General features: G+C 42.8%; 1 protein-coding gene across 23 annotated transcripts in view; it reads right to left on the bottom strand.

The window, feature by feature from the left end:
* Positions 1-20999, bottom strand: part of SVIL (supervillin) — a 153924-nt gene that overhangs the window by 21186 nt on the left and 111739 nt on the right. For 19 of the 23 annotated variants that reach the window (XR_009558419.1, XM_060280865.1, XM_060280867.1 and 16 more), the window contains 8 exons: positions 17673-17805; positions 11301-11378; positions 9147-9212; positions 5329-5476; positions 4654-4743; positions 4472-4558; positions 2698-2875; positions 722-894 (listed from right to left, as the gene is read on the bottom strand). Coding sequence is in view for 22 of the 23 variants with exons in the window: in XM_060280865.1 (XP_060136848.1) it covers positions 722-894; positions 2698-2875; positions 4472-4558; positions 4654-4743; positions 5329-5476; positions 9147-9212; positions 11301-11378; positions 17673-17805 (953 nt within the window). In the remaining variant the exon portion in view is untranslated. The remainder of the gene's footprint in view (positions 1-721; positions 895-2697; positions 2876-4471; positions 4559-4653; positions 4744-5328; positions 5477-9146; positions 9213-11300; positions 11379-17672; positions 17806-20999) is intronic. The other 4 variants (XM_060280863.1, XM_060280877.1, XM_060280878.1 and 1 more) reach the window with 2 other exon arrangements.

Raw genomic sequence — 20999 nt, 5'->3', positions numbered from 1 at the left:
AAAGAGACAACAAAAAAACAGGTTGAGCTCAAGTTATTCACTAATCTGAAGAACCTGACATTTCCAGGAGGAAATTTTCAAGCTAATGGTGAAAAATGGAAGCATTTAGTTCTTAAAATTCCTATATATTTATATGGGACAACAAGTCTATAAGGAAAATTGCATCATCATTATTTTTTTGCATAATAGTTACTTGAGTCACCGAATGGGATTCAGGTGTGTTTGCAGTCCTTTTCCAGGACATACAGACACACATCCCTGGCAATGACTGACAACCCCTCCTCCCTGCCTGCACTGTTCATTTAAAATTATTATTTGAGGCACTGCCTATTTTAAGGCAAATTGATCTGTAAATACTCAGACTTCTAGTATATTCCCAGGTTGTTATTAGTTGCTTGTTACCCAAAGGTCTCCAAGTAATTTACAAGTATAATAACAATAGTAGCAGTAGTAGTAGTAGTAGTAATAATAATAATAATAATAATAATGGAAGTTTATCAGCCTGGAAAGTATATTTATGTCCACATGCTCCCATCTTGTTCCTCCCCTTTTCACATGCACCTGATTTGGGTATGGATATTTTAGATTGTTTAAAAATGTATTTACTGGCCCAAGGTCATAGTGCTCTTTCTACAACAGTACCACTTCAAAGCCAAACCATAAATTCTGAGAACACTGCATTTGTAGCACACGAAAGGTGCACTTGGGATACGAAACTTACTTTTTTCAACTTTCATTCGCTTTGATTCCATAAAAGCCACATTTAGCCTTTGCTCTGTGTATTCATGAAGAATGTCCTCTCTTGCGGCTAACATCTTTAAAGGGTTTCTGGAAGCCTGGACTCTGCGCATGGGCCTCACTGCACGTTTGTGCTCTGCTACCAAAGAAGTTAACCTGAGAAAACAAAGATACCCATGCTTAACCCAAACTTTTATCAGCCTTCCATGAAACGTTGGGAGCTTCCAATACACAGCAGTGTATTGTGTACTCAATGCCGCTCATGCATGCCAGTTTCGCACAGTGTGCACAAGAATCTATCCTCATCAAAATGCTACCTCCTATTCCTGTTGGTGCTTTTCGGTGGGAGACAGCCCTCTCCCGGCACCCGTCTGGAGTGCATAGCACAGCATTCACCCCTCCGGACGGCCAAGCATGACATGCATCCAAAAATGCATGCACATAGTAAACAGCAAAGTCCTAACAGAAGCTGAGACTGCAGACACGTGGCATCTGAGTTTAGTTATTTATTTACAGGATCAAAATAAAGAACAGAGCAATCATGGCGTGCCTCTCTTCTCCACTGAGAGAGAACAAGTGCATGTTTAGTAGCACCAATAAAATGCCATGTGTGCCTTTGGGAAGAAGCAGAGACTTCATGCAGCCTTTTCTGAAGGCATTGCAATGGAACCTCTGCATTTAGATGTCTAAACAGCCCTTTGGTCCTTAACTGTTTCTAATCCCCCCCCATTTAATGTATCCATCTGGACTTTTTGTTTGTTTGGAAGTCACTTTGGGTTGCCTTGGGTAAGATAAAGTGAGTAACAAATTTAATAAATAATATAAATAACAATAAGCAAGGACTGCTACCTGCCAGCACTTGCCTTTTCAATCCTATGGTTTGCTTAGCATTAATTACAATGGCAATGTAGAGAATGAGACTCTTAATCTCAGGGACATGGGTTCGAGCAGCAGCAGCAGTGAGGGCTGGGTGAAGAGCACCCTCCATGCCCCGCCCCCGCCCAGTGCATGAGCGCCCGCCTGGTGGTAGCGTGGGCTGGGCAAGTGCACTCTGCACCTGCCCCGGGCACTGGCGAACGGCACTATGCCCCTGATACAATGTGGCACTTCAAAGCTGGGTTCAGGTTCCTAGAAGCTCAATAGATGGGGTCTTGCTCAATTAACAATCTCTTGATGCACTGCCCCTCCCAAGCTCCTTGAAAGAAAGATGAGATATAAGTGAAATATACATGCACACAGGCTCTGTCACCACAGTCAAATGCTGCTGGTGCATAAGTCCTAATACATTGGTCATGCAAACCATAATGAAATTGAAGGTAAAAGGTAACGGTTGGACGGTTAAGTCCAGTCAAAGGTGACTATTCAGGCCATGGGAACCAGTGTTTGTCCACAGATAGCTTTCTGGATCATGTGGCCAGCATGACAAAACCGCTTCTGGTGCAACGGAACACCGTGACGGAAACAAGAGCACTCGAAAACACCATTTACCTTCCCCCCTATTTATCTACTTGCACTGGTGTGCTTTCGAACTGCTAGGTAGGCAGGAGCTGGGACTGAGCAACAGGAGCTCACCCCGCTTTGCGGATTTGAACTGCCAACCTTCTGATTGGCAAGGCCAAGAGGCTCAGTGGTTTAGATTAACATCATCACTGACACTGGATTTCTTAGTCTTTAAACTGAAGAATTTTATATCCTAGCATTCCCTTTTCAAGCAATGAGGAACTTGTACTGCCTTCTCTACCACCACCACTCCTAGCTCTAAAAAGGAAGAGAAAGGAAGACTTATAATTAAAAAAGGGGGGGTGTCTGGGGCTTCCGCCACAGGTGTGAAAGAGATGGCAGTACAAGAGCGCATAGCCTAACTTTCCAGTAGGAGTTGTTTAGGGAAGGGAAAAAGGAGAACTCTGGCAGTGGTAGGAGCATCCCTCTCCCCAGGTGTGTGTGGGAAAGTGTGCTCACTTTGGTGCATCAGGATCAAATATGGCATCAAAGTCTTCATCCAGGTCCAAAGGCAAAGAGGAAGCGGGGTAATCCATGCAGCGGTAAAACTTGGAAAATGTTTCCTCATCATCCAGCTTCATCACTTCCTTCACAGATTTTCCTGTGACTGTCAGCAATGTTTCTTGCATTCCACCAACTATAGAAAAAACAAAATACAATATCTTTCTATCGCTCAATATATATTTTTAATTAAAAAAAAACCCTATGCTGCACCCCAAGGGACACACAACTTCCATTGCCTGCGTAAATGCAGACAAAGGAGACAACAAGGAACACTTAAATGGCTAAAATGGCTTTTTAAAGGGATGAGAGAAAGTCAGGAAGGACTAGTCATGATAGCTCTATGGAGCCTCCAAGTTCAGAGGGAGAAAGTCAGCGAATTCCAGTTGCTGGAGAGCAACAATGGGCGAGGGCTACTGCCTCTGTGTCCTGCTTGTGAAATTCCTGGAGGCATCTGGTTAACCACTGTGTGAAACAGAACGTTGAATTAGATCAGAGATGGAAACCTGTGTTCCTTCAGATGTCGCTGGACTCCAATTACCATCATCCCTGGCCAGTGGCCATGCTGACCAGGGTTAATGGAAGCTGGAGCCCAACATCTGGAGGGCCACAGGTTCCCCATGTGCGGACTGGGTGGATGACTGGCTGGCACTATCCAACAGGACTTCCCTTACATTCTCAAGACACAGAACAAAATAAGCAACAATAGCTTTCAACTATTGTACTCCATTCTGAAGGAAATCAGCCCCGAGTACTCACTGGAAGGACAGATCTTGACGCTGAGGCTCCAATACTTTGGCCACCTCATGAGAAGAGAAGACTCCCTGGAAAAGACCCTGATGTTGGGAAAGATGGAGGGCACAAGGAGAAGGGGACGACAGAGGACGAGATGGTTGGACAGTGTTCTCGAAGCTACGAACATGAGTTTGACCAAACTGTGGGAGGCAGTGGAAGACAGGAGTGCCTGGCGTGCTCTGGTCCATGGGGTCACGAAGAGTCGGACACGACTACACGACTAAACAACAACAACATTGTACTCCTGGCAGTTTCTCTTGGTCATAGTAGCAATGGGAAGTCTGCTTAAGTGTGCAGAGGAACAACACCACTGCCATTTCAAATTTCTTCAAAGAAGGATCCGGCATTTAAGAAGGGGATGAGAATATTTTGTGGACTTCAACTGGAGTAATACAAGCAATGCTAGAAAACTGAAAAGCTTAGGTAGAATTGATAGCACAGATTATAGTGAAGTCGTGAGTGCAGTGTCAGAACTAATTATAATTGTGCCCAGTGCAAGCCATATATTGTGTGCCCCAACCCCCAAATAGCTATTTGTATAAACAATAAAAAATGTAATTTTCTTGTGAGTCATAATATTCATAATCTTGTAAAATAAATATATTGCGTGGCAAATAATTTTGAATGCACTTGATGCAGTGAGTTAACTGAAGCCAAGCAGGTATGGTGTCTGGATCACTGCCTGAATGGGAGACTGTCTGGGAACCTGCTGAGCACAGCACAGGAAAAAAAGGCAGAACAACAAACAAAGGTGGTAAATGTGCTTTTTATACTGGGGAGCCATGGTGCTCCACCAGTGTCGTGAACTAAGCAAAGCTTCGCTAGTGGATGTTGTAGACATGTAACTCACGAGCCACAGCTGGAGTCAAAAAAATACTAAATCAGCATAAGTAAGGAAGGTGAGCTAAAACATAAAATGCCTTAAACTGTTACAGACCTTTGTTGTTCAGCCTCCCCAAGAAAGTCTCCAGTTTATCCAACTTCATGTCCGATTCTAACTGCATATCTGGCCTAGCTTCAATTTCTAAGCAAAATAAGAATGAAAACAGTCGCTGAGATTAAAGAGAATCAAAACCACTCTCATTAGACAGCATACTTTCCCTTTTTTAAATGACCCACCTTCCAGGGGTTTTGAGATGGGTGTTGTTGACTTCAGTCTGTTGCAGAAAGGGGATGCGGCAGGTGTTATGGCAGTAGGAGATGCTAAGCCTGTGGAATAAGCAGATGTTCAGTTTTGCATTACATAACAGATGCTTCAGTTTCTAGTGAATTAGCATGCCTAAACATTTTACCCAGGAAGCTCTCCCCATAATTGCCATTATGCGAATATAGGTTATGGTCTCCTTTGGGACCATGTATATCCATATTTTAAGCAATCACAAAAGCCTGGGGTTAGGGCCATTTTTTTGCAGGAAGATGCAGTGATGAGAAAAGATAATGGCAATTCCCAAAAGCAAGTAGGGAACTCCTTGGATAAGTATCCTAACACAATGTGTTCAGATGTTGATTGCTCAGATCTTATTCACAGCATCTTGAGATCTGGTTCAAGTTGCACAGAATGGGAAACTAAACATACAATGAACTCCAGAATGCAAATATTTTGCTGTTTCATCATCCTACTGTGCTTTTAATATAATTGAAATGACTCTACAAATAATGTAGGGGAAAACTGAAACGAGCGGCTTCCGGAAATTATGAGGAACTGAATGTTCCTTGGCATATCTGCCCCTGCTTGCTTCTCACTCCTATCACTGAAAACATTCCCAGTTACAAAGGATGGATAAATTCACTGACCTTTTTTGACCATTCTTCCAGCCACAGTGAACTGTGTCGAGTCATTGGCTGCTCCTTTCCCTCTCGCTTTCCAAGCCTCTTCCCGAACACTTATCAATTGCTTTCTTTCTTCAATTGTCATTTGACTTTCAGCGGTATCAGACATCCTCTGGTTTTCAAAGAGAAAGAGGAGACACTGAGTATAAAGTCTGCATGATTGTGAATTTTGAGGCACAAGGAAGAAAACAAAAAGTCCATGCCCTTTAAATGTGTTCTATCTTACAACGTCTCCAAACAATTTTGGTTTCCCCCCCGTTTTTTTTAGTAATTTCCATGTTATCGTTAGATGGCATTTTTATGCATGAATCTTTGGCCTAAACATATTTGATGCACTGGCAGAATTCATCTTGGACAATAATTTATGTGGGTTTTTTTTTGTAAGAAACATTGACAAGATGGCACTACAGTATGGGTAATTTTTGTGCGTGTTCCTAATCTGGTTATTTTTTCAATAAGCATCCAAAATGCACATGTTCACCTCTGATATGCAGAAGGAAGCTAGTTCTTTGGATTGTTATTATTATTATTTGCTCAGTTTGACTCTAGACAAACTTTTGGAGCATAGATCACATTCACGCCATACATTTAAAGCCATAAGATACCACTTTGAACAATCATGGCTTCCCCCAAAGAATTCTGGGAGCTGGTCCCTTCCACCCAAAGCAACCACAGGACTGCTTGCTTGCAGTTCTTGACAGTTTCACCTAACTTCACAGGGCTATAACAGACATCAGCCTTATTTCAGGTGCATATGTGCAAGAATGAATACACAAAAAAACAGGTAAAAGCTGGTACGTTAATTTTAGCCCTCTCATGAGATAAACACAACTGTGTTGCCATGTGCAATCTTCTGCTGAGTTGGTTTCTAGTGGTGTTTCCGTAATTGTAATGATTTGAGCACCAACTCCCTCCAGTGCCTCTCCATTTTACCCTGGTTGCAAGGTGGCATGGCATGTACTCATACAAGGCAATGCAAAAAAGGAAGGAAGGGAGACTATAAACTGCACTCTGGAGCACTACAAGGAGTTGAAGTGGCTTAATCTGCAAAGTTCTAAAACTCCAATAACTTTTTATTGCCTGGTAAGAATTGATGGGATCCACATAGAAATAATGGTGCAACTATAAAACACTTATGAAACCCAGAGAAAAGGCAGTGCCAAGGTTATACATGGTCATCGTAGTGACAAAAGGAAGTGTTCAAGAAAAATGCAAAAATATCCAAACACACTGCTTGTAACTAGTTCTGGTCTCTTTAAACCTGAAGGAGCATCTCCACCCCCATCGTTCTGCCCAGACACTGAGGTCCAGCGCCGATGGCCTTCTGGTGGTTCCCTCACTGCGAGAAGCAAAACTACAGGGAACCAGGCAGAGGGCCTTCTCGGTAGTGGCACCCGCTCTGTGGAATACCCTCCCACCAGATGTCAAAGAAATAAACAACTGTCTGACTTTTAGAAGACATCTGAAGGCAGCCCTGTTTAGGGAAGCTTTTAATATTTGATGAATTATTGTATTTTAATATTTTGCTGGAAGCCGCCCAGAGTGGCTGGGGAAGCCCAGCCAGATGGGTGGGGTAATAATAATAATAATAATAATAATAATAATAATAATAATAATAATATGGTGCATCTCTAGACCATTAATTCAGACAAAAATGCCTTAAGTATTTCTGCTAGGATCCCAAAGGACCTCAAAACAGAAAGGGTTCATTTTCTCCGCAACTGAACACAACACATGCCAAAAATAATCTAGACCAAATTTACCAAACTTAACTTGTTGTGATTCCTGCGCTGTAGGAGGTTGGATTAGATGACTCTACAAATGGTTTAGCATGATTCTATGAAAAGCAAGATAATCCGTACAATAAGAAAATCCTCAGTGCCAGGAATGTCAACCTGTGGCCGCCCAGGTGTTACTGAACTCCTATCAGCCTCAGATAGCATGACCAATGGAGTCAGGGATGGTGGAAGCTACTATCCAACAACATGTGGGGGGGGCACAGGTTTCTCAACCCTGTTCGGACCCATAATATGAATAACATTAGTCATTCTCATCACTAACAAATCAAAGAGCACTGAGCCCTATTGCTTCGTTTCAAAAGTTACAATCATACAAAAAACATCATTAAAAGAGGCCAGCTTTGAAACCCAGTTCTGAGCTAAACCCAAGGGAGGGAAAACCCTTATCCATTGCTATGCTCTCTGGATCTGACAGATCACTTTTTTGGTGCTTAGCATGACCAACTTAGCTTCTGAACATATGAACACACTGCACAGCAGATCTTGGAGATGGTGGCCTAGTGGAAGAAACTTAACTGAAAGATACAGGACAGGAGAAAATAAATGCTTTCATGTGTATATTACGTCTGCTTCCAAGGTTACTTTCAGAATACAGTGGTACCTCTACTTATGAATAACTCTACTTACGAATGTTTCTACTTGCAAATGGAGCTCCGTCCGCCATCTTGGATGCAGTTTAGATAGGATTTTTTCTACTTATGAATTTTTAGATAGGGTTGCTTCGACTTACGAATTTTTTCTCCCAATGCATTCCTATGGGATTCGACTTACAATTTTTTTCTACTTGCGAATGTGCGTTTGGAACGCATTAAATTCGTAAGTAGAGGTACCACTGTACATGGATTGTTGCAATGCACTCTATGTGCAAAAACCCTGCAGCTGGACTGTTGATGGTGACAGGCTATCACCAGCACATAAGCTGCTAAAAAGCTTGCACTTGCTGTCTACAGGTGAAACTTGGAAAATTAGAATATCATCGAAAAGTGCATTTATTTCAGTAATGCAACTTAAAAGGTGAAACCAATATATGAGATAGATGCATGACATACAAAGCAAGATATGTCAAGCCTTTATTTGTTGTAATTGTAATTATTTGTCGTTAGGCGGGTCAATTATAAATGGAATGTAATTAATGAAATGTAATAGCGATGTTTATTTTTGTTTAATTTTTGTATTATTGTAACTATTTGTTTTATTACTGTGGAATTTCAAAAAGAAAGCATTTGTAAAAAATTAAAAGAAAAAGAAAAAATAAGTTGCATTACTGAAATAAATGCACTTTTCGACGATATTCTAATTTTCCGAGTTTCACCTGTATACATTATTCGGCCAGGTTCAAGGTTTTTGTATTGCTTAACAAGGCCCTTAACAATTGGGTCCAGGCTCAAGCACTGCTCAAGCACTGCTTATTCCCTTACATCCCTGCCCAATCACCAAGGTCTTCAGGGGAGTTACTGTTAGTGCCCCCAAATGGCTAGGGTGTATGGATCATATCCACTAGAGCAGTGTTTCCCAACCTTGGGTCTCCAACTGTTTTTGGACTACAACTCCCATCATCCCTAGTTAGCAAGACCAGTGGTCAGGGATGATGGGAATTGTAGTCCGAAAACAGTTGGAGACCCAAGGTTGGGAAACACTGCACTAGAGGACCCAGACATTCAGAATTGTGTGCTCAGTTCTGTGAAACTCCTTTCCAGGTGAGGTCAAATAGGCACCCTCTTTGTTGGACTTTGGGCACCTACTGAAGAGTCTTTAATTCCAGTCCACATATATTATATGTTTGCATGCATTTAGAAAGTTATGCACATGTAATTGATGATGATGATGATGCAAAAATGATCCCTTAGCAGAAATCTGGAATCCATTCAGCCAGATAATACATTTTGTTTGCTGACAATTCTCCCAAAGACTGTCACCACAAAACTGAGTTTCATATTGTTTGGTTCTAAGCTAAGGAATCAGACAGAACAGGCAATATTTCACCTTCCATCTCCAGGGGTGACGCTCAAAGGCCAGGGGGCTTGGATCGTTCAAACTAGCACTACTGACCTTAAGGAAAAAGAAAATGGAAGTGTGAGAAGGAGAGTGAAAAGCAAAGAAGCAGAAACAGAACAGAAGTAATAAGCCTCCAGCCTCTTTTCCTGAGTTATAGAAGCCCAAACCTAGAATCTCCAAACAATGGCTTGGTTGTGTGAAATAGCTATCCTGGGTCGCCACTACTTCCCAAACTATAGAAACCACCTGCCTCCAAGGCAGTGCAAAACAAATCCCTGAAATCTAGCCACTGACTCAGATGTTTGCTTCGGAATTTGGGCTATCCAGATATTAAATTTGTAATCTGCATTGGCTATATGTGTAAGACATCTTGGATTTAGAGAAAGGGACCCAGGTGGCGCTGTGGTTAAACCACTGAGCCTAGGGCTTGCTGATCAGAAGGTCGGCGGTTCGAATCCCTGTGACGGGGTGAGCTCCCGTTGCTTGGTCCCAGCTCCTGCCAACCTAGCAGTTCGAAAGCACGTCAAAATGCAAGTAGATAAATAGGAACCGCTACAGCGGGAAGGTAAACGGCGTTTCCATGTGCTGCTCAGGGTTTGCCAGAAGTGGCTTTGTCATGCTGGCCACATGACCTGGAAGCTATACGCCGGCTCCCTCGGCCAATAATGCGAGATGAGCGCGCAACCCCAGAGTCGGTCACGACTGGACCTAATGGTCAGGGGTCCCTTTACCTTTACCTAGGCACACAATATATTTAAAAACATGATAACATGGTGATGATGAGTAAGATAATGTTTACATTGAAGCAGCTGAGAATTTCATCAGGCTCCGGCAGGAGGAAAGATGAGAGACAGGGCAGTTTAATCAGTTCTGCTGAGACCACTGGACTTCTCCTTTCCCTGAACTGTTTTCATTAAAATCTGCTGCTATAGGAACATAGTAACTCTTAGGATGGTGCCTCAGTTTGTTTGTTTTCCTCTTGCATTGTGTATTCTTCTGTCTTGTTTATTACTGTTCTCATGCAAGCCCCTCTGGGTGCCTTTTCAGCTGAGGACCGGGACAAAAATTATTTTTACAAACACACAGGTAGACATCACCATTTCTGGTTTCTGTCATTGCCTCCAGTTTCATAAAGGGGTGGGGAAAATGGAATGAAGCCAAACAAACTGGAACACAGTTTCTCTCCACCTTCCCCCTTTTCTAAGTAGAGAGGAAAATCCCAGATTGTGTAGCAATGTTACTTTAGTTTTTATTATACATTAGACCTATAGGAAGGAAGGAAACAAGCAAAAAGGCCCTACACTGTGCTCAACAATATGTAAACAATAGATTGAATCATAAACACTTTTATGACACCAATAGTGCCTTTTTCCTACCACCTTCAGAGTAAGAAACAAACATTTGGCTAATGCACCAAGTTACAAGGAATCGGCCATCTGGAAACAGGGTTAGTTAAGTTGAACAAATCCAGTCTTATCCTGCCCGAGTGAATGGGGGTGGAGGTGTCATGATAATTGTTGGTAGCAGACCACCATCTTTGGAATCTGGGCTCCCCTCCTGGGGAGGGTGGGGGCCCACGGCTTCACCCACACTAGAAAACAGTGGGTGCGTGAATTTCAAAAACAAGGCATTAAACGTTTGGATGCACCGAAGACAGATTCATACCATTCCGAGGTTCAGAATTCAAGTCGAATGCCACTTTTGAAAGCAACCCAAATGATTAGATGTTAAAAATGATTAGGTTGTATGCTGCTATGTGTTCTGCTCTATAAGGAGGAGAGTACAAAATGGCTGGCCACAATTCAGTACTAATGATTTCCAGACATTGTGTGTGTGTGTGTGTGTGTGTGGAGAGAGAGAGAGAGAGAGAGAGAGAGAGAGAGAGAGAGAGAGAGAGAGAGAGAGAGAGAGAAGGGATGAAAGAGAAAGAGAAAAGAAGGGGACAGGGGACAAGGGAACTATGGGTTGTATCTAATGCTAGCCATACTCAGAGTAGACCCATTGAAATGAATGAAGATGGCTAACTTGGGTACATTAATTTCAATGGGTCTGAGTGTAACTTAGACACAATCCTATACCCCCTCCGCATGAACAAGCACTTGACAAATCATTGCAATGTTTGAGTCTGCAAGATTTGCTCACCTGATTAATAGGTACAAAGGGATGAAGTTTATGGGCAGCAGCTATAGCAGGAGAATAAGTAGAAGCATAGACAGGTTCCTATAGACAAGGGGGCAGAAGCAATATGATAGAATTAAAAAGGTATGAAGATGATGTGCAAGACGGTAAGGGCCAAAGGAGTGATCACTTCATGCTAAACCATTTGTAGCAGTTTGCATCCTTATCCGTCAGATTTCTCCCACACCAGACAATATTCTACAATAGTAAATAAAACCACACACACTCTCCTGAAGCCACTCACATGCGATAATTAAAAGGTTTAGTAGTATCAGAAAGAAGCATGCCAGAATAGGGCTCCCATACATCTGGATTTTCCTGGATCTTAGGCAAGTCAATTGCATGAGAAAGCGTATGTACAACACACCATTAACCACAACAGCAATGCTTTCAGACGGCAATGCATTTAGCTCTTCCTGAAACAAAGAATTGTCCATTATTTTGATGCACCACTTCCAGAAAGGGAACTGTGGCTGAAGGGAATACAGAATTGCACTCAAAGAAGAACCACAGTGAGCCTAGAATAACACCTATGCATTAGAGTCAGGCTTACCCAAAGCAGTTTAGACATGGCATTACAATCTGTAACTCCTCCTCCTTCCTACAGGTTAAAACAAACAGGAAACGTTGCAGAGCAGGAGAGGTGTAGCTACAGGAGGCAGCTTGCATTCCTAGTGCCACTGCTCCTAGTCGGATTAAAACTCAAAGTGGGTCCGCTGAACATAACGATAGCTGCAGTTCCAAAAGAAAAGCAAGCTGCCGTCTAGTGGCTAGACCCACTACATTTGCCATGGATATTTTGGGAATCAACGCTTGATGTAAGAATAGCTCTAAGACAGGATGTCTCTCTGTACAGCCCTGAAAAGGTCGCTTTTAGGTCTCAGTAGGAGATTAAAAAGCATCATTTTTTTAGGAGCACTTTGTTGGAATGAAACACATTTCAAACCCCTTTCGCTGATTTAATATTCCAGTCACATGACTTGGAGCTCACTGCATAATCTGGAACTCTAAGCCGGCCAGGGTGCGCTTTTCAATAAAGAGACAACCTAACAGAGATGATTCGAATGTTTCCCTTGTGCGATTATGAAACCGTGACGGGAAAGGGAACAAGCCAAGAAGGCAAGGTCAGATATGAAAACAGAAAAGCTTTATTTCATGCCTAGGAGACTTCAGTATACTGAACCAAATACAATGTTAGCTGCTAAAGCTGAATGTTGGAACATTCAGACAGACAAAGCAAAATACTTCTTCACACAGCACATCCGGAATTTGCTGTGATATAATGATGGCATCAAAAAACTGAATGGCTTTAGAACAGGCATCCCCAAACTGCGGCCCTCCAGATGTTTTGGCCTACAACTCCCATGAACCAGATTTTTTTCAATGAATCCGGGGACACTTTTCAACTTCAATGGATTTTGTATGGGGACTGATGTGTATATCCGGGGACTGTCCCCGGGAAACGGGGATGTCTGGTAACCTTACACTAGCCATAATGGCTATGTGCAGCTTCCAATGTTGGCCTCTAAATACCAGTTGCTGGGCAGCAGAAGTGGGGAGAGGGGTGATGCATTAATTTTCTGCTTACGGGCCGCTGTGAGAACAGGATGCTGGACTAGATGGGCTTTGGCCGGATCCAGCAGTGCTCTTCTCATATTATAATACATGCAATAGAGTTGAATGTTAAACACGGGGGCATTCCAGAAGGCAACATGGAAACAAGTTATTGCTATTAAAATATGAAGCATGTTCTAATTCAAGGAAAGGTTTCCACAAATATCATCTCTCACAGGTTGGCAAACAAACAAAAAAAGATAGGCAAGGTCCAATTATGGCAGCCCATGTAAACAAAAATCTGCTTGCCCAATGAGACTTCTGGTTTCTCTTCTCTCCTCTACACCCCACGTGTTCCAAAAATCTGCTCCAGAGAGTTCCCCAACTATGTGGAGCAGATTTGGGGGGTTTCTGGAAGACTGTATGGCAGAGAAAAAAAGACGCCCTGTCGCACAAATGCTCATACTATATTGGATCTCGCCTAATCTCTGTATGCCTACCAACAGCTATTTATGGAACCAAGAAAGTTGGCATGTACAATAAAAAGGTATAAAGTTTCACTCCAAAGTATGCAAATGCTTTTATAGCGAAAATGTTTTCCTCTTTGCATAAAAAAGCATTACAAACCAACAGCACTCAGGATACCGGTTTGTATAGTAGATCTCAATTATATGTAAAACAAGTTTATTTAAAAGAGCACCCCAATATTAAGGCCATCCATTCATTTAAATTCCTCATTCTCTAAATAACTATTGTTTTATGGAAGACTGTGGAGTAGAGTTTGGGAGGTAAAAAGGCTTGATATTTTATGTATTCACTTGAAATAGTTTAGGGTGTCTAAACATTTCAGAGGTGTGCTTAATTCCTGGAAAAATAATGGATGCTCTCATTTAGATGCAAAAGAGCCTTAAGCTCACTTAAGCATTTGATGCCATACTTTTGCCGAAAACCATTACAGGTCTATTTCACTGGATGGCTATGCCACCTTACAAGTGTGTCATTTATGTTTAGAAGAGTTACAGGTTGCTGCTGCAAGCTATGTCGAAAAGTACATGCAAGGCGTACCAAGCAAAGTCAGCCACAGGCGTCAATACATACCAGCAGCCAATTAACAGTTTACACAATTTTCAAGAAAGCAAAAATATCATTTCTAGTATCGTTTTTCTGAACAATTCCTACTATAAATGGATAGTAGCAGAGATTCAGCTTTGGTCAGCCAGTGTAGCTTTCATCAGCACTAGAAATAATGCAGTCCTTTATAAAATATCAGAAAGATGCTCAATTGCATATAGGCAATACGAGAGGGCCTTTGAGGAACCGAATGCTGCTGTCTTAAAATGAAGCCATGACTCTTCCCCCATACTGGATATTTGAAAAGTAAGACAGGTTTGGAGTGGTAGTAAAATTGCAGTGAGATGACATTCCATTAACTTGGATTTTAAAGGCCATTAAATGCCTTTCTGAAAGTTCCAAGCTGCTTCCAACATCTGACCTTTCGCGCCCTAGTCCTACACTTTGAAATCTTTCCAGTGAACGAGGCTTAAAAGCAAAATATTTCTGACGTCCAGCTTTTCTGAGATAGATGTTTTTAAATGTCTGGACTAGTAAGGATACATGCTGGAGGCATCTTCTTCCAGGATCAGATTTAATAGTGTGTTTGGTAACTGTTGGGAGATAAACTGCTAGTATGAATCTGATGATTATTTCCTGCTGGCCATTTGGCTGGCTCTCTTGAAGACAACATTTTATTACATCGTAGAACAGTGGTTTTCACCCTAGAGTGCCTAAATGATGGCCAGGGGTGCCAGGGGCAACACTGGCCTCCATCCCTCTTTCCTTCCTCTGATGCCCTCCCGCCTCTCTGCCTCCCAAACTCTTGCACAGCTGTTGGATGCAGCATCCCTGACTACAAGCTCCCCAGGTGAATGGTGCCTCTGGGGCTGGCCAGTGGGTGCTGGTTGCCAGGAGCTGAGGCAGCCTCAGAGTAAGCAAGCAAGTGGGCGAGGAAGCCCAGCCAGGCAGTCCATCAACCCTTGCTATTGGGAATGGACAGACAAATGGGAGGCCAGACAGGTGCTCCACTGGCCTTTCTTGTGCTTCCTGCCTGGGAGCTGACTGCCCAATGCTGAAGGGGAATCTTTTCTCCACGCAGGCCCGGCAGCGTCTGCTGCTGCCGCCGCCACCACTACTGCCTCCCAAGGTAAGGTGCTGGCCTCGCATCCACCATTGGCCAGTCTCCATTGGGATACTAAGGCTGGGGGCATCCTCTTCCCAGGCCACTGTGGGGCAGTATGAGGGGCAGAGGGGCAGCTCAAAGATCAGGGGTGGTAGCAGCAGCTGCCCAGAGGACTCCCAAGGGGAGGGGAGGGGAGAGGAGAGGAGAGGAGAGGAGAGGAGAGTGAGGGAATACTCCACAAGGGTGTTCAAAAAAGGGTGAGAGGCTGCCGGCTCTGCAGGCAAGAGGTGACATAACTGGGCTCCTGAGCCCCACAGGGGTGCCACAGAAAGAATGTAGTTGGTCAAGGGAGCCGTGGACCCAAAAGAGGTTGAAAACCTCTGTCGTAGAAAGGTCTACCTCAGCCCTCCAGCAAGTTTCCAGGGCTGTTCTAATCTGCACATAGTCAGCTCTTTGGTCTGATCTGGCAAAAGCAATCCACTTAAAATCTTAAATGGAATTATCCAATAGAGGTGGGAAGAGAGACTTTGGTTTGCCATAAAAAGATGAAGACTGCAATTCTACTCCATTGCACACCGTGGGGCTTACTTCTGAGTAGACATGCCTAGGAATGTGCTGTGAGCCACCTGTTCTGGCTGAGGCACTTTGAGTAGCTGGCTCAGTCAGATAAAAGCTACACTTGAAATTGCACACCTTTTTATCTCCTTCATCTAAGATGAATGAATTCAAAATTGAACAATTAGAATAACAAAAAATGGAGAATTTATTTCAGCAGCAGAATTTAGAAGAACCTGCTAAGCTGAAGATTATAATTTTTAAAAAGGAGGCTGAGAGGGGGCTGTTTTCACAGCAGATCAAGTGATCAAAGAATTTTGAGCTGATTAATCATGTTCAACTGTTTCAGTTACTTAATTAAAATTAAAAGAACTTCCATATCATCAAAGCCTTGGTATAATATAAATACTCTTTGGAGATATTGAAGGAATTGAATTAAAGCTTCCTTAACAAAAGCTACCATTCTTGGCTTGAAGAAAAAATACATAATAATAATAATAATAATAATAATAATAATAATATTGTCATATTCTATAATTAGACTGACTAACCTGAGCCAAAGAATGTTTTTGTTTTTGTTTTAAAACAGTGTCCTTAATGCTGAGCCGAAAATCGATCAGTAAAAGCTTTAGCTGATTAATCAATCAATCCTTTCAGTATTACTTTACAACATACAATTAATTATAAAGAGAAGAGATAAAATGGGATTATTAAGGTTAAAAGAGCACTGTAAGTTCCGAGAATGAATTGCTGTTAGTGACCTAAATAAAATATAGATTCTTTAAGATTTTACATCTGACACTCCAGGAAATAGAGCTACAGAGCTACAGGAAACAGAGAGGTGAAATCCTACAATACTTAGAACAGCAGTAAGGAACCTGTGCCTCTCAAGATGTTGGCAGACTGCAATTCCCATCAACCAGCATTGCCAATGGTCAAGGATGAAGGGAGTTATAACTCCAATATCATCTGAAGGAACACAGGCTTCCCTTGCCTGACTTCAAAAAATTCTCTCTTCTACTGCGGTTGTGGAATGCTAGGCATCGATTTGCTATGGACTCACTTCTCACCTATGATTCTTACCAAAGAATAACTTGTTTGGTAGCTAAATGTCCATTAAGGGTTGCAGAAACCATAAAACACAAGAGAGCTGTGCCACATGTTATTGCGGAATAAGCTTCTGCAAACTAGTCCCCTAAAGCTTCCATCTCATTAAAACTCCCCCCCCCCTTTAAAGTGAAACCATGAGACTTTTTGCTAAAATGTACCAACATAGCTATCCTTCAGGATTAAAACACAAATGCACTACTTTAAAATGCAAATGGCTATATGGTACACTTTTAGGAGAAGCCGGGAGCTGTTGGGAAAGGACTCTCAAAGAGCCCTGTGCTGTGCTGCAAAGTCCCAAAGCAAAGCATCACAGGACCTCACTTTGATGTTAAGTGATTCACAGGTGTGCAGCCCTGCCCACCAATCAAATTTGGCCCACCAAGGTAGGGATATTAATTTCTGTGCCTCAAGCCAGATAAGAGCCCCTCCCCCAACACCTTTACATCAGATCTGCCTTCCCCAACCTGGTGCCCTCCAAATGTTTTGGACTACATGAGCGTCGGCGCCACTATTGCTAATAGATGGTGGAAGTTGTACTCCAAAAGAACTGGAGGACACCAGGATGAGGAAGGTTGCATTAGAGGAATACTGCTTTGACTCTGAGGTTAGGTCAAGATGTTCCTAACATTATTGCATTCCTAAATTATTTTGCAAAGCATATGTTTAATGTTCTTCCATTCAGACATAAGCCTCGTGTCAAGACACCGGGGGGGTGGGGGTGGAATCATTTGTTCAGCAAAGAAAGCATCTCAGATAACTGTCCTTGGTGCGTAAGACAGACAGATTGGTTGTGCTTCAAGTTCAAACCCGGCTGATGATGAATTGCCATGCTACAAGCAACAGCTGTTACCTCCAGACAGGCATGCTTGTCTAGCTTGATGCATCTGGAGTGCTGAAGTGCTTTCAAGTGAAATACCTTCCCCATACACGGGCAACTTTACCTTCTTCGCAAACAGCGGTTCCATCTCTGGCAGCTGGGTGCCACGCTCAATGACAGATAACCGGCCATGCTCCTGCTTTTTGTTCAGCCTGTTTTTCCAGTCTTCTTCACCACTCTTCTTCAGGAGTGCCAGCCTGAAAGTGAGGAAGCCAAAAGACACCGTGCTGAACTATACTGACCATTCCTCATCAGTCTTCTGTATCCCTTTCATGGGGCTGTTGCAAACATTACACAGTAACACACCTGTGGTTGGGGGTGGGTCATGACTCTGTGGTGGTGCATATGCCTTGCTGGCAGAAGGTTTCAGATTTAACCCCTGCCATCTCTAAGTAGGGCTGGGGGAAACTTTGTATGAGGCTCTGGAAAGCGGCTGCCAGTAGACAGTGGACCAATACAAGGCTCAAAGTAGCTTCCTACATCCTGCAGCACATCTATCCTCACATCTTGTTGTCAGTGACTACCCAGATACCCCAATGAAAAACCCACAAGCAGAACCTGAGCCCAAGAGCACTCTCCCCTTCTATGGTTTCCAGCAACTGGTATCCAGAAGCATTACTGACTCCAATCATGAAATCAGAGTATTATAGGTTTTGCAAACTTGCCTTAAATGTTTGTGTTTTTAATTGTTTATAGATGTTTTCAACAGCTTTAAACTGTTTTAAAATGTGGTTTTATTTCTAGTTGTATTTTTTTTAATGTATAAAAAATCAGACATGCTTCTTGCCCTGAGCTGCTTTGGGAGGGAGGAAGGGATATAAACTGAACAACAACAACAACAAACAACAACAACAACAAAACCCCATTCAGTTGACAATTCATATATATGGGGGGAAACAAAAAAATTATAAAACTACACCCATGTTTTAGTCAAAACTATACATAATCTGCCTCTCCAGCAGCCAATATACTGAAGAATGTTAAGTTACAAAACCATTTTCTCTCATAATTTAGACTGCATGCAGTTTGGGGCAGGGATCTGTCTTTTTGTGGTGTGTGTGTGTGTGTGTGTGTGTTATGTTACTCTGTAAAACATTATGCACAGATTCACGGTAGGGTGCGGGAAGGGCCGTAGCTAGAGGGAGGTGAGGTGGGCCTCCGCCAGGGGCACAGGTGACGGGCATGCAAAATTGGCTAAAAATATGTTCATAAATATAAACAATGATTATTGCCTCATAAGAAATGGTTTTAAATAGAGGGTGAATTGAATGGGTGGAGGGGGGGGGGTTGGAAGAGAGACGGAAAAAAGAGCTAATTTGTCCGTGGCTAGGGGGTGCAATCTGGACGGTTCTGCCAGGGGCGCAAAATATCTAAGTGATATGTACCAAGCAGTGTTCGAAACTCCCATTTTTCTTGGCGCATTTTGCGACAGTGAATTTCAGATGAAAACTGCATAGTGGAAGGAAAGGAGTACCTTTGTTTGCCTCCCCACTTCTAGCTCCTCTCTGAAAACTGGAGATGAGACCCTCTTAAGAATATTAGGGGGGTGGACAGGGGAAGGACTAGGCCATGTGAAAAATGAACAAAATATTTTAGCTGCAGTTATTTTCATCTTTGCATTCTTCTTATTTAAAAAGCGGGTCTAGACATTCTGTTGTTTAAGGTGCTGTTTAGCTTCTAGCTTCCAACACCGGTACCAAGTAATCCTTCATCCTTGTGCGTAAAAGCTGAAAGACAGGAAAAGCCACACCGGAGGAAACCCCACTCCTGCTGCCCCTTGCCCAGGAGGACTCTGCTTTGTTCTCTTTGATGTGTTTTGATGTGCTTATTCAACACCCTCTGGGGACAACCAGAGGTTCTGTGGCAATTTGACATCGGAGCAGGGGTTGAAAGTTCCCCGTCTTCCTTGTTTCTTCTTCTTTTCCTCTCCCAGTTCCTTCCTCAAACAAGTGGGCTGTGTATCACTCCTTAAAGGAGCTTTTGTGTTTAGTACATGCAATGTGGCCATTTCTTTAGTACAGTATTTTGAAAATAACTATGCAGCACTTCTCTATCATCAAATGCATGGAAGTGGTAAAAAAGAAAAAAGAAAAAGTACTGGCAAGTAATCCTAAACTCAGCACACAAATATTACCAGCGTGTTGACTGCTGTTTTGCTTTCTTGCTGGACTACAAGTCCCATCATTGTTATCACTGACCATGCTGGCTGAAGCTTATGGGGGCTGGAGTCCAGCAGCCTCTGGAGGGCTACTGGTTTACTATCTCTGCTGTAAACTCATGGGCAATGCTGGAATCAGGCCACTGATTTGATGCCAAACTATGACCTGGAATATCCTTAATATGCCCTGGAGAGGGAAAGAAACTATAGCGGTGTGAGGAGATCATCCAAAAGACCCTACAGGGGCTGTGTATAGTTGTACCGTGGTTTTCAAACAGCTTAGTTCTCTAACGCTTTGGCTCCCGAACACTACAAACCCGGAAATGACTCTTCCGGTTTGCAAACTATTTTTGGAAGCCGAACATCTGACGTGGCTTCTGCGACTTCCGATTGAGTGCAGGAAGCTCCTGCAACCAATCAGAAACAGTGCCTTGGTTTCCAAACATTTCCGGAAGTCAAACGAACTTCCGGAACAGATTCTGTTCGAGACCCAAGGTACGATTATATATTGCATGCCAGGGCAACTCAAATTATAAGCTGGGAGAAGCTTAATTATTACTTAGAATGTATGCACGTCTGCTTGCTATGCATGGCAGGGGGGGGGGGAGTCTAGCTCAACCAGGAATTATCCACATACTTTCATGTCCATTTCCAGAGCCGTTAAGGACACTTCCGTGCTGAAGAAATAGGGTGGGAACTCAAAATGCTGAATATTACATTCTGATCATGGACTACCCACAACATTCTTGCAAAAAGCTATTGTTTGATTAGCTGGAGTCTAACAATTTGGTTCAGATATCTAACGGAAGATGGAGAAATTAATTTGAGGCTTTCACCTCACTGTATTCAGGAAGGGCTGTAGTAATAGTAGTAAAAATAATTTATTTTTTGATTTGGCACCCATCTAACTGGGTTGTCCCAGCCACTCTGGACGGCTTCCAATAAATATAAAACCACAGTGAAGCATCAAACATTAAAAAACTTCCCTATACAGGGATGCCTTCGGATGTCTTCTAAGAGTCAGGTAGTTGTTTATTTCATTGGCATCTAATGGGAGGGCATTCCACAGGGTGGGGGCCACTACCGAGAAGGCCCTCTGCCTGGTTCCCTGTAGCTTCACTTCTCAAAATGAAGAAACCGCCAGAAGGCCCTTGGAGATGGATCTCAATGTCCAGGCTGAACGATGGGGGTGGAGACGCTCCTTCAGTGGACCATCTCCCTTGCACAAGACAG

Source organism: Zootoca vivipara, chromosome 12 (genome assembly GCF_963506605.1).
Source record: "Zootoca vivipara chromosome 12, rZooViv1.1, whole genome shotgun sequence".
Taxonomy (NCBI): Eukaryota; Metazoa; Chordata; class Lepidosauria; order Squamata; family Lacertidae; genus Zootoca; species Zootoca vivipara.
This window is presented reverse-complemented; position numbering and strand designations above follow the sequence as displayed.